The sequence below is a fragment of the Carassius gibelio genome, chromosome B23, assembly GCF_023724105.1.
Source record: "Carassius gibelio isolate Cgi1373 ecotype wild population from Czech Republic chromosome B23, carGib1.2-hapl.c, whole genome shotgun sequence".
Lineage (NCBI taxonomy): Eukaryota > Metazoa > Chordata > Actinopteri > Cypriniformes > Cyprinidae > Carassius > Carassius gibelio.
In genome coordinates this window covers 15,775,666-15,790,374 of record NC_068418.1, presented here as the reverse complement: position 1 = coordinate 15,790,374, position 14,709 = coordinate 15,775,666, and the positions used below count along the sequence as shown (strand labels likewise).

Sequence of the window (14,709 nt, the reverse complement as noted above, 5' to 3'; positions counted from 1 at the left end):
GCATATTTGTGTGTGTTAGAGGGTACGTGTTCGTCAAAATAAGGGGCTATGAGGGTAAAGACCTAAGGGTTGTTTAAAACTCTTTGGTGTTATACTGATGTCTGATATGTCTAACCACTTTCCGGCAGATCATGGTTGATGTATCAATCCCGGGCACTGGGATTGGCACTCAACTTTTTGCCCACCCACACACTCGCACATTTACACAACATGCACTCAACAAATTCTCACCTCTTTCTCATGATAGTGTAATGCAGCTCTTCCTGTTTGATGTCTGCATGATCTCCACTGGCCCTCTCGCTGCCCTCACTGTCGTCACTGCTGAAAACGGAGGCCAGCTCCTTTTTGGGCACCCGTGTTGGCGCCAAGGGGATGGTGCGTTTCTCTGCCAGTCGCCCACGGTTCTGCAGGAGCACAGAGGGGACAGACAGACTGAGACTCTGGGAACAGCCTTCACTGATTTTACTGGCTTGAGCTGCAGTACAGAGAAATGGCTAATGTTCCCGATCCGTCACACGCTGGTTGAGGTTTCAGTTCTCTTTAGGCTGATAAAACACATTTTGAATGGATTACAGTCATATTCATTATGTTTTTGTTTTGTTTTTTGCATTTGCATTCATGTAATTAGTTTCATGAAAGGCTAGTTTTCAGTACACACATAATCATAATTTACCCAAGCAGATACAATATACTCTGCAAAAGTTAACAGTGTAGTGTAAATAGTGTAAAAGTAAAAAAAAGTGTAAAAATGTAATATCTATAATATTAATAATAAATACATTTTTTTATACATTACTACCATTCTACAAAAAATGTAGAGGAAAAAAGCATTATAATTAATTGCGCTACAATGGTGATTACCCCCCAAAAATATGGACTACAGCTTTAATGAATCCAAGATCCATAATTTCATAAAGTTTGAAAACCCCTGATTTAATAATCTGGGATAAATTAAACAATGGTGATTGGTTTGAGGAATCACCCCTTGTGGTATGTGACCTTGCAGCCTTTTGGTTCATAAGCCATGAATCTAATAAGAACACTATACCAGCCTCAAAATTTGCATTCACATGACAATCTAAAGTTAAAGTATTCTAAATGACTATAAATTCCAGTAAATTGTCATTCTATTTCTCCTGCTGTCATATGACCTACACAGATCAGCCTCACAGGACACATACATTTAATGCAGCTGCATCTGAGTCATGAATCTCATAAATGATGAATCATGAATCACAGGTCACAAATCATGAGGAGGTAATGACCTAACATAAGCTGAACTCCAACAGCAAAACTTAGTCAGGAAGAGAGAAGTGCAGAGGGAAAGACCATTGATCCACAAGACCAGTGATGGAGGATGGGTGAGTGAACGAGACGTGATAGTGATTCCTTCTCTTCCTCTTTCCCTCTATCCACATCAGACATCTAAAGACAGCGAAGGATGAAGGGGATGAGAGGCCCTCAGGGTTTAGTGTGTGAAGCTGAGCGACCTTTAATGTGACCTGAAGGGGTCAGTGCAGATTTCTGTTCCTCTATCTCTATCCATGAGTGAACAGAGAGGGAGAAAGAGCAGATTTGACGGGAAAAAGAGAAGATTTAAAAAAGTGAAGAGAAAAAGTGATGAAACCGATTGCAAAAATGGTATGGAATGGATGGGTACACTCACTGCATCACCTCATAATCATCAAATAAGAAGATGTACACAATTTTTGCCATGTGACTATATAGTTCCTCAGTGTCATGCTGCTTGCGACTGAAAGACCCACATGGGGAAAGTGCTGGAAGCTTATGTAAAAGCACATTTATAGGAGTCTAAAAACATATGCAACTGTTTGTTTGTTTGTTTTGTCTGACTCAGTTAAAAAAATAAACATGCATATTTTATTTAAAATAGTAAATGAAACACTTCCCAAAATGGTAAACTACTATTATGAAATACTATTATGAGCATTACAACAAAATTATGAAAATTCAACATTTAAATATTACAAATATTATATATTTTTCTGGTTCACAAACATTATTTTATGCATAATTTTGTGCATCATTATACTTTTTTTATTTTTATTTATTTTCGGTCAAATGTAACTCCCAATTTAAATCAATTTATTTCTTGAAATGACAACGCTTTCACCCCAAATTGGGATAATTTGTGATACTGCATCACCCTTATAAGTCTTCTATCTATGGCTATATCGTATAGATACTTTCTTTCAGTTCATAGCAGAAAATGTAAAAGCGGCAAAGCTTATCTCCCCTATAGGTGTGTTCAGAGATCCAGAGGATTGGATACAGCTTTGAAAAACTTCAACTGAAAAGTCTGTTTGTGTGAATGGGTCGTGTAAGTATGTATGTGTGTGTGTGAGCATGCTTGTATCTCGGTCTCTGTCAAACTTTGCCGAGCCCTGCAGCTATCCTTCCTCCACACCCAAAGCTTGCACGCGCACATACACATATGCAGAGCATCCCACAGGAGCCGAGGCGTGAGTGGCAGGCCGGGGCAGGAGGTGGAGAGACTAGCCAAGAGGCAAACAGGTGCAGCCCCTCTGGATTCTCTCAAGTGGCATACATTAAAACGAGGAGGGAAAAAGACGAAAAAGATGAAAACATCCCTGAGGATGGGCAGACTGAACACAGCAGAGCGACTGTTATTTTTATTTTTTTGCAAAGGAAGCAGTTTATTTTCTATATGTCTCCTATTTTAACATAGCAAATGTATTTATTTAGATTAAAAATGAGTTTAATTTTAGTTTTAAGTATTTAGTTTGAGCACAGCATCAAGTAACAGATTCATTTAAACATCCAAGTTATTTATACTGAGATTAATCTTGTATAAAACTCAACACAAAACCGTGAACACACAAACAAACACTTCATTTTTCGTGACATTATGTTCGTGCGTTTTGGAGATGTTAACAGCCACTGGAAGCCACGTATGAAGTGCGCTGGCACTAGTGATGCTTTATCTGATAAAGTTAGCGTTGAAAGATGACTGTTACCCACATGGCCTCAGCGGAGACAGGCTTCCACACACACACACAAACACACACACACACTTCCCTGCCCCCATTCCTCCTCTCCAACCCCCACCCTTCTCAACGTCCTCCCGGAAAGCCCCCGTCCTGCCCCCTCGCTTTATTCGGAGTAACTGACGCAGAACCGGGGGCGGCTGCACACTATTTCCGGTAACACTTCCGCACAGAGGGAGTCAGGGAGGGTGCTTCAAAACAAAAACATAAAAAACCTGGGCTTCGATTCCCGCCTACATGAACATACACACACATTCACACCCTCACACACACTCTGTCACTCAGGCATGGAAAAATATTGAATATGAATTTCCTCTAAGCAGCATTTCTATGAATAAGCCCGCCCACAGTTAATGTCTGCCCTTCAATGAGACGAGATATATATATACATTTGTACAAAACGCACACACACATAAAAATAAAACCACACATGTAAACTCAAAGTGAGTAATCAGCTTGGTGGGGTTTCTGTCTTAAGTCCCATAAAACCTATGAGCTGAGAGACTTCGAAATTATGAGCGATGTTCTCACCGTCTCCTCATAGACAAGACCTCACAAGAAATCAGCAGAATTACAGCACAGTAAGGCTGCCCTTTGATAAGCCTTAACAAGCCAGGAAAAACTTTCCTCAAAGTTATATTAGGCTGTAACAAGCAAGGACTGTATAAAAAAGACACACACAGTGACCTCTGGGTGAAGATGAAGGATATATGTTTCTGTTCGAAAGTTAGGGGTCAGTAAGTTTTTTAAAAACTTTTATCCAGCAATGATATATTAAAATGATCAAAAGTGACAGTTTAGATTACAAAAGATTGCTATGTTAAAAAAAGATGCTCTTTTGAACTTCATTTTCATCAAGAATGTATCATGGTTTTCACAAAAAAAAAAAATATTAAGGAGCAAGACTATTTTCAATATTGATAATAATAATAATACATGTTTCTTGAGCAGCAAATCAGCATATTACAATGATTTCTGATAACTAGTGTGACACTGACGACTGATAAATCAATGATAAATCAAGCTTTGCCATCACAGGAATGGATTACATTTTAAAATGCATTAAAATAGAAAATGAAATTGTAATGATATTAAAGTATTTCTGATTTTTACAGTATTTTTGATCAAATAAAGTGACAAAATCTTACAGATCCTAAACTTTTGAACGGTAGTTTAGCTTCTTCCTAAAGTACTTCCTACAGTGAGTGCCATTGATTTTAATTTTTTATCCACTTGAATATGGGAGACAGGAACACAAGTTAATGTGAAGAAATTTACATTAAAAAGTCTAAACGTGACCGTAATAATGTACTAGAACCAACCGTAAAGTTACTAAATAATAAAAAATATTTTTTTATTAAACATTATTTTCTTTTCCAACTTTATGAACACTAGAAAACACAGTCACTTTCCAGTACACTAAGTCTAATAGTTGGTTTCTACGGTAATAAGCAATGATATGGTAAACAGGTGTTTCACGTCATAGCTGTTACCGTATCATGCATTTTAAGATAGAACGCTGTAGGGACTATAATCAGCAAGTGGGACCGGTTCTATCCAGTGTATAATCTGCATATAATGTGTTTCAGTCTACTTCTGAGTTCTGAAGGCATCCTTAAATTTTTTATTGTTGGCTCAGACAGTAAGGATGATATGGAAAAGCCGAGAGACGTTTTCTTGGCGCTGTATCTTCTGAAAGGTGTGCTGGCCTTCTGCTAAGATACACACACACACACACACACACACAAACACACACATTTGCACACAGCAGTAGCAGCTCATGACATTCCTGCAGCTGTGGCGTGCTCCCCCAGCACTGTCCCCGGGGGACGAATGCCTAATGAGTCACGCGTCTGTATGCTCTAACCTCTGTGTGTGTGTGTGTGTGTGTGTGTGTTTGTGTGTGTGCGCCGCATACATGCTGAGCGTAAGTGTGGAGGCAGGACCCTGGGCAGACTTGGTACAAGCTGGGGGTGGGGGCCTGTGGGTTGGTGTGACAGGGTTTAATGTGCTTACTATTGGAAATGATAAATACTTTATGTGCACACGTCTTCTTGCCACAAATTTGCCATAGAGGTCAGTTACATCCACGTGATGGGATCTATTAAACTTTTTCGTGTATACAGCTGGCAAACAACTTCCTTTCACCAAACCAAATTATAAAAGCGTTCAAAACTACAGATTGGTTTTGTTTCCACAGTGCTACAGTAGTTATGGAAGTAAGTTATATGGTAAGTAAGAGAGAGCTGAAGGGCAGTGTGCTTCCCATCCGCACCCAGAACAACCTCCCCCTGACCCATAGTGTAAGCAGGCTGTGTCAGCCCAGTGAAGCGTCTCCCGGTGCGGGGAGGTCAGTGGCAGTCCAGCCATGCATGCAAAGATTTCTCTGCCTGTGTTTGGATCCCCCCTCCCTTCAAAAAAGACAGCCACAGGAGACCTTTATAGATAGGTACTGACTCCAAAACACTCCCAAGAGTCCAAAATATAGAAGCTGGAACTCAGAATGTATAGAATGTATAGGTCACATTTAAGATAATAATTTGTAAGTGTTATTTTAAATAAAGCTTTTTTTTCAATTATTAAACATTTACGCATTACTATTCAAATGATTGGGGTCGGTAAGATGTAAGTAAAATCCAATTTTCTATTTTCATATATTTTAAAACAATTTATTGCAGTGATAGCAAAGATGATCTGCTGTCACGATCATTTAGTAATCATTCTAAAATGCTGATTTGGGTCTCAAAAAAACATTTCTTATTATTATCAACATTATAAACAGTTGAGGGGCTTAATATTTTTCAGGAAACTGTGATACATTTTTTCACAAGATTCTTTGATGAATAGGACGGAATTCAAAATCAGAAATGTTTTGAAACTTTATTAACATCGTAAACTGTCGGTTTTGATCAATTTAATGCAGTGTGAAGTTAATATAAGTAACTTTCATTTTAGACATAATATTGTTTTGTCCATTTTTTGATCAACTAAAACGGAAAACGAAGCCAAAGCAGGATCAACTGAGAAGCACAGAGACTGAAAGTTACTCCAGAATGCTGCAAAGACAAAAAAGCTAAATATATAGGCCTACGCTTTCGAAATGCTGATCAGATTTGAGGACAGTGGAAAAGGAGCTTATAAGAATTAAATAAAATCGATATATTTATTTAAGTTATTTAGATAATTAATATAATTACATTTAATAAAACATAATTCTAGTAATTCTCTTTTTTATTTTTAGGTTTTTTTGTGCAAAAATTATGTTACACACTGTATCTGAACAGTTGAGAGAAGAACTGGGTCAGCCGTATGTAAAAACTGACATTTGGGAGGAGTGCGTCCATATATAGCCGCAGTGGCTTTGTAATGATCAGCTGTATGAGCTGATAGATAAGCCCTGTACCTTTCCCACCAACACCCACACAGACACACCCAGCTCTGATACCAGTACACACACACACACACAGTCATCCCTCACCTGCCTGTGAACCTTTCCTGCACTGTCTTCCTGTAACCAACTCCTGCAACTTCAGTGATAACATTTCCTGATTAATCTCCATATGATCTGAAAAACATGTGGTGGTTTCAGATGTGCACACACAAAATTAGTGAAAGTAACGTCTCACCTGTTTATCACTGGGGAAGATGTATCTGTGCTTCAAAATACTCATCTCTGCGGCAGCACAATCGCCATTTGAAGCAAAAGCGGCTAACAGAATTAACAGAAAAAGCCTGTTGTGAGTTTGGTGCGGTTTTCTAGGGGGCTCTAATTTGCTTTAATTCATGAATGCAACACACTGCAGAGACTGCCTGGCTGCTCGCTGCTGTCCTGAGGAGGGATCCTGCCGTTGCCATAGCAGCATAGCCTCGGCTCCATGTGAGGGATACAAACACAGCGCTACACGAACGCTCGTACGGCGCACAGACACGCGCACACATCGAGTCTAACCCCCCACAGTGACGGAGCTGTTGTGAGACTGTGTGGCGTCAGCCCCCATTCCAGCCCATACCCAGCCCTCTAGCAACACTCTGCCTAATGTGTGTTGGTCTACGCTAACAAACCTCACCTAATACCACACGCTTTACAGCCAAAATATCACTGTCTAATTACGCTGCCGTTAACGCAGTTCTAGTGAATTTCTCATAATCGCATAATCGACACTTCAATTACTTTTGTAAACAATCCACTTTAACCACGTCATCCCACAAAAGAGTGGAAGATCGGAAATAAAATTATGATACCTCATTACAGGGAAAATTCACCTAAAAATTACATTCGGTCGTTATTTACTCACTGTGATGTCGTTTCAAACCTGTATGGCTTCGGTTTTTCGGTGGAAGGTAACAGAAGATATTCTGAGAAATGTCTAGTGTTTTTTGTCCATACAGTGTAGGGCAATGGTACGCAAGTGTTTGATTACAAACATTCCTTAAAACGTCTTCTTTTATGGTTCACAGAAGAAAGTCAGTCATACTGGTTTGGAATGACATGAGGGTGAGTAAATGATGACAGAATTTTCATTTTTGTGTAAATCATCCCTTTATAGTCAGCATGAAATGAAAATTCACTTTTGTACATGTTCGTATGTGTATGTCATCATTTAGCACGCTTTAACTCTGCCCCTTTCCTTCAATCAACTGCAAAGTAGGGGTGGGTGATATGACCAAAATCTTATATTATGATACGAGTCATTTTACTTCACAGTAAAAATATCAATCACGATATAGTTACTGCCCACCTCTACTGCAGTCACATTCATTTTTGAAGGCAATGTCCACTTCTTAAAATCCAGTTAACGATCTAGTTAACGATATTGAGTACAAGTTTAACGTATTATGAGTAATAAACTCATAATACATTAAAATTGTACACAATATGAAAGAAAAGATCTGTCGTCATATGCACTTCATTGTGACTTTAAGTCTTTTAGACTTTAAGTGACTTTAAAACTCCAAAAATATCCATATATAACTTACATTTCATTCCTTTACATAAATATTTTTCTCTCATTTATAGCACTTTTTTTTTAATTTGGTCACTATTGACAACTATTGCAATGAAAGAGCTGCAAGATCTTTAAAACTGTCTTTGCATTCCGGGGGAAAAATAACAGCATTCATGTTTGGAAAAGACATGAAGGTGAGTAAATAAAGACATAATTTTCATTTTTGGGAGAACTATTCCATCCACGTTCAGTTTCTTCTTGCCTCCGAAGGCTGCGTACCAGCCGTGCAATGAATACATCAACAACTGCTGACACTGTTCTCTTTGAAGGACCAACTCTAAGATGTTTAGACTGCGACATCACCATCTTCCATGTTTTTTTGACCAGCCTTGTTCCCAACCCCCCAGTGACAACTCTTTCTTGACCCGGGACGCAGCGGGGGGAAGCCAAGATTCATAGAGATATTTACGAGACGGAGCGGAGTGTAATTTCCTGCCAGCCTCCACTAGTTCCGCTGAAAAAAACAGAAGAAAGGAAGAACATTTCTCCTGGGAGACAACAGCCAGGCCGGCTGAATGACTCTGACTCTTCAAGGAACAACAACATACGATCATTCATCTGTCCACACAGAAACACGCAAACAATGGTTCTGTGTCATCAAGCACACTTCATTAGAACAAATCTACATATAATTTATTAGCAGTAAGACAATAAACCACAACAGCTTAAAGGTCCAAAAGTCACATATCACACCTAACGCAAGGTGTTATGATGAACTTATAACCTTGAAATGAAAACCTTTCACCTCCGGTATGACTGCAGAGGGTCGAAAAAAAAAATGCAGTTACTGAGTATTTAGAGTAATGAATGGAACTGTGTTTACATTGGTCATGAAACAATATAAGAAGAAAACTGTTATCCCTCTCAGAGATAACACACACCAACACAGAGCATGTTAACATATTTGCATAAAGCATGATAGAACCTGTTGTTTTGTACATGTCCGTGTTTTTACATTTAATCTTGCAAGATTTGTGGATGCTAATTCATAAAAGCTACACTCAAGTAAAAGCAGAATATGAGTGTCACATTCATACTAAATACAGTAGCTACATAAACAGTTATTTTATTGAAGTGACTGATATACACAAAATCCCTCAGACTCTCCATTTTCCGGGCTCACAACCGAATTAAGAGCGAGTTAATGTCATTGCATCACTGACATGCATAGCATGAGGCATGCACTTCACAAGAGTTTTGTGTTAACTTAATATACAACTGTCAATTTCAAATGCTAAAGAAGAAGCAATAAGTTTATGGTTTATTCTTCACACTCTTCCTGTAACTCCTCCTGCAAACTAATTATTGTAACAACTTGTTGAAATGAAAAAAAACAACATCAGTAAAATAAGATATAAGGTCAACCTTGAAGAAGTACTCAAACTACTGTTAAAAAACATGAACAAGTTCTTGACAAACTTTGCGCACAGTCAAAGGGAAAGTGTGTGTACATTAAGTGAGTGAACAAGTAATACCGAGGTGTTAATTATATTCTCAAGATTTAATATTTTTTCACACAGAAGCATTAACGTGTGAAGATTTATATAGTGTGAAAGTAAGTGCTTTTCAGAGAAAGTGTGTATGTACTATCAGTGTTTATCTGTTTGTAGAGTTACAGGAGTCATTACGCCCACTTTCTACTATCCCAACTATGAGTACATCATACTTTTTGCTGCACCAAACTGAATTTGAAGACATGACATAAAATTCTCCAATTCCATCTGGTACCACTAGTGGTGCTAAACTTGCAAATTTCACCTTTTAAGAGAGAAACCAAAGGAAGGCCATAGACAGAACTCCTTCAAAAAGCAGTAGCATAGAGGGGAATGAGTGAACATGAAACGAATGACCAGCTTCAACCATATATGAACAAACTACAAACCGGGATAATACTCAAGACGAATACAAAAGTTGGCCGCCAGATTAAAAAATAAGTGACAGTTGATAAACACATATACGGCAGACTTAAAAAAACACAACAATCATCTCACCAAGTAGTCAGATCAGAAATGCTGCAGATGATGTCACAGCACTTAAAAGAAACTGTAACCGTTTCACAGTAAACGATCAAACTTCAAAAGAACTTTACGTGTGTGATTTGAAATAATCAGATGGAAGCTGGTTAAACCAATTAAAGCAAGACAATTTCAGTCAGGGTTTGATTCATCCGAACACTATCAGATGATACGGCACCACAGAACCCTTTCACTTCGGGAATGATAAGACAAGAATCAGACAGAGCTAGTGACGAGCCTCCTCCACTTCATCTTCAAAAATCAGCCTCCATGAGATTCTAACGCCCTCAGTGTGAGGTAATATAAGGGCCCCAAACAACTAAGCCATTAAGTTTTTATCTCCTCTGGCTCTGGCTCAGGCCCTCCTCAGTAGTTTACCTGCATCACTCAAACACCTCCAGCTTATCTGAAGCGCCTTCGCTTTGCGTGCCGCTGCCTCAGTAATCACCGGTAGCTACGTTCAGTAGCTCAGTAAGCTTCTTACGCCCTTCCCCTCCAGATTAACCGTTAGAGGCGGCAACAGACGTGCTCAGTTCAGATAAAAACACAGCACCTGTGTGGACAAATACTGCAGGCAACCAACCGCTAGCCAGCTTGCGGCACGCACACACACATGCTCACACACAATGCACTAAGTTGATTGTTCTAACAGAGGTGGGAGATATCACAGAGTGAGAATAATGAGATATGAAAGTCCATACACAGCTAGTAATATTACTGATTAACTTCAGGATATGATCACAATCTGTGGCACTGCCATAATTCGGCAACAGAGCAAAAAAAAATCTGCAAAAATGCCCTCTAGAGAGATGAATCTTTCAACTTCTCCCAATTTCTTTCTGACCTTCACGGACACTGAACTAGTTTTGTCGTCTACATGATTGATGAAGCGTCCTGGAAAAGTGAAAATAAGGAGCGTGTGGTGCATTTTGCTCGAACATCTGCTACAGGAAATCTGTGACCTTACATTGCAGCTCAGAGTCCAACAAACCAAAACAATCAATTCCAACCATTTCACATTTCCTTGTACTTGGTCTTTATTTACTTTCTGGGAACCAACCGTGACAGCACTAACAGCAAGTCACTGTCCTTCTTAACATCTCTAATTCAATTCAGAGAAAAATGCATCAAACCGTGTAATTCACCACCAGTGGCTTGTCATCCTCTGCTTAACTTTTCAATGAATAACCTTCCTTATGCTTTACATGCAGGACAACTTCAACATATGACAACAATGCACAAACTTGGTCATCCCGTAATCAAAACATTACAATTTTGCTATCATTTAGTCTATATTTTTAGATCTTAGGCACAGTCTCAGTCACCATTGACTTTCACTAAATGGAAAAATGAAGCAATGAAAGTGAATGGTGACTGAGTCACTAACATCTCCTTTCGAAAGGTAGAAAGTCACACAGATTTAGAACAACATGCGGCTGATTAAATAACAGATTTTTCATTTTCTGAGTAAACTATCCATTTAAAGTGATATATAAAGAACACATTGTCAGTATATTTAAAATACACATTCAATTCAAAATAAGTAAAATGGACCAAGCTGAATTGCAAACTTACCACAGGAGATGAAATTCTGCAGCCAGGGCAGTCACAGATTGGAGGATGTACTTGTAAGATTCCTTTGGACATAAGTGTCTTCAGACTTTTTCCTAAAAAAATTAAAACAGTCGTTAACCTTTTAGATTCCTGTAAATGTATATATGCACACATGGAGTACAAAGCAAACTAGCATCCAAATACAGAATTTGTTTCACGTTAGCATCATGCATCAAAATCAGCTTTTAAAAGAGTCATTCAGAAATGGACCTGCATCTGATGACTCCAACGAAACTGTACCTAATGCATCCCTTCAGTGCGTACTGTACTTTAACAACTCCTGCAGTCATCCACCCATCTGTCAAACTCATCCATGGGACAGTGTCACTGTGCAACAAAAGTGTCTTAAAAGGACATCCATTTTATTTATAGTAAGTGACCAAGAGTAATACCCAGAGTGCACATGTACAAAATTAGTCTTTACCAAAATAAACTGTTGTCCGAAAGAAGACTTGAAACCTCTGGAAATAAACTCAAGTAAACTGCATAAAATTCTTTAGATGAGCTTGTAAATCAGCACAAAGTTATTACTTATACAGTAACTTGTCAAAATATGGCATTTTCCTCACTTTAAATCTTCGTAAACACAAGCTGCTTCATATGATAATGTGCCACTGTATCTTATCCTGATGTACTGCACTTTACAAACAACTCCGTATAGACATGTACATCACTACCTGAACATTATATTAAATATAAATCAATTTTTAAACTGTACGGGTTTATTAATATTAGCAACCTTCTAAAGACGAAAACTTTCATTCAAATGCTGTCTTAACATTGGTCAAGGGAAAACCAGTGACAACCTGCAGATATAGGTTTGTTGTACTTATCTACCATTAACTGATCTAGAAAATCGAGATAAAACCCTGAAAAGTTCTAAACTGAATAGAAATGACAAATGGTCGACACGAACTGAAAGGATGGAAATAAAAATGTTATAACGACACAGTGATAAAAACACGAGCCAAAACCATTAAGTAAGCAGATATCTCACTAAAGAGTTACCAAACACAATACAGCATCAAATTTGTTGTTTTCGACCTAATAAAAAAGTGTACGGGTTGAAATCTTTGTAAACACAAGTTGCTTAATCTATAACTGCTTGATAATGTGCCACGGTGTCATAATCCTGCTCTACTCCACTTCATTACAAAAACAACTCCGGGTAGAAGTGAAATTCAGCCAGAAAAGTTTTCAATTCAAGTATAAAATATTCTCCTTACTTTAATATCTGTCCAGTCCACGTGCGTAAAAACGACTTTTCACCTTTTCCCCAACAGTGCGAATCCAAAGCCGTTCGACTCAAAGCACTGTGAGCTCTTCTCAATACACTAAAGTCATTGCTCTTCAGCAACTCTTAAAATTTTTATCGCTAAAAAGAGCAGTTCTGTTAATTCACGAACACGACGGAGGCTAAACCAACCCTTATTTCAAAGGCAATATTCACTCGGCTGCTCGCGACACTCACTTACCTTTGTGCCTAATGCTCCGTTTCCAGTCTTTGGCTGTCTCTCTTCCACTCACGAACTGGAACTCGTTTGGGGTGAGCCACTCAGCCCGGTATTTGATGGAGGGCCCTTTGCTGCCCTGGCACAGTTTGTTAATGTACAGTAGTGCTTTGTTTTCCCCGCATTCCACTTCGATACAAGGCTCCCCGTTGTCGAAAAACGGCTGAAAGTCCGGGATAGACGAGAAGCTCTCCAGCATGAAGTCGTCCGAGTGGTGGTGAAGGTGCTGCTGATGCAGAGCGGCGTCGCGAAAGCCCAAGTACGCGCGCTGGTGATGGGCGAAAATGTGATCGTACGGCGGCGGATGAGGGGTCACCACGGGGATAGCGGTGGCATTTAAAGGGGCCAGGTATTCGGGTCGGTTAAAGGCGGCTAATGCCATGTCTTCTCCATCCAGTCTCTCCTTTTTGATGGCAGGCATGTTACCCGAAGCGCAGCGCCGGTAACGAGTGATTAGCAGTTCATGCGTCCCAACTTGTGTCCCTCTTCGCGGAGTTCCAGGCGCACCGGTGTGTTTACGCACGACTCCCGCGTCGCTGGCTGACAGCAGAGCGCTTAAGTTCAGCCATTCAGCACTTCACTCTTCTCCTCAGTGCGCTGCTCGCGTGACGGGTCTCCCCGCGCTCCTGCCCACCACATCTAATCGGACTAATGCCTGACATCTCCGCCAGATATTAACGCTGAGCGTGCTTTAATGGTTGTTTATCACGCGTTTCCTTTAAAATAATCACTATGGCAACTTCGCGCTGTTTATTTCCTCCGTCAACTCCAGTGCTAAGTTTATTTCTGTCCAGAAAGTAATGAGGACAGCATAGGACTAAGATATTTTAACACATAGCAAAGCGTGTGTATATGTAGTGTAGATCATGTAAAAGTTCAGTAGTACATGCACAGTGGGTAGTGAGCCAGACTGGCTCGGAGCATTTTCATATCTGAGGAGAATATAAAAAAATATGCTAACTATGTGCGAATTTTCGATTGCAAATGATGCCTGGCGTTAATGGGACTTTGTTTTTTTTCCTCTCTCTCTCTCTCGCTCTCTTTCGCTCGTTCTTTCTTTTAACCCCTAATACGTCGCTGAAGTCACGCTTTAGTTCACAGACCCATACCAAACAAGATTTGCACTCTCCGCCGCTTCTCAAACTTGGCCCATTTAAACAGCGGAGGCAGCGCGAGCGCGAGCGAACTCGAGGGGTCCGCGACGGACGAGGTTGCGTCACTGTTTCCAGTCACTGCAAAGAGTTCACAGAAATCATTTGATTTAGGCTTTATTTTCCATTCTCATACTGCTATGTGGTTACTTTTATTCAGTTAAGGTGTTTTTTTTTTTTTTAGTAAAAGATTTGTTGATTATAAATACAAGTTTGCAAGTTTATTACAAATCTTTTGAAATAATGATAATAAAAAATACAGCTTCTTGTATTTTATAATTAATTTTTTTAATACTTTTTCAGATTTTTTGATAGCATGTTTTTGGTTTACAGTATGTTGCAGTACATGTTATTTTCTGTTTACTGTTAGCTCATGTGTTTTT

General features: G+C 39.2%; 1 protein-coding gene across 4 annotated transcripts in view; it reads right to left on the bottom strand.

The window, feature by feature from the left end:
* LOC128011466 (sterile alpha motif domain-containing protein 11) overlaps nucleotides 1–14,286 on the bottom strand; it is a 58,549-nt gene extending 44,263 nt beyond the window's left edge. The window contains exons 1-3 of one of the 4 annotated variants that reach the window (XM_052593922.1): nucleotides 13,140–14,286; nucleotides 11,626–11,717; nucleotides 232–404 (exon numbers count right to left, since the gene is read on the bottom strand). In XM_052593922.1, the coding sequence (XP_052449882.1) occupies nucleotides 232–404; nucleotides 11,626–11,717; nucleotides 13,140–13,596 (722 nt within the window). In that variant the 5' untranslated portion in view covers nucleotides 13,597–14,286. Of the gene's footprint in view, nucleotides 1–231; nucleotides 405–11,625; nucleotides 11,718–12,890; nucleotides 12,944–13,139 lie in introns of those variants that run through there. The other 3 variants (XM_052593921.1, XM_052593920.1, XM_052593923.1) reach the window with 3 other exon arrangements.
* Nucleotides 14,287–14,709: the final 423 nt, after the last annotated feature.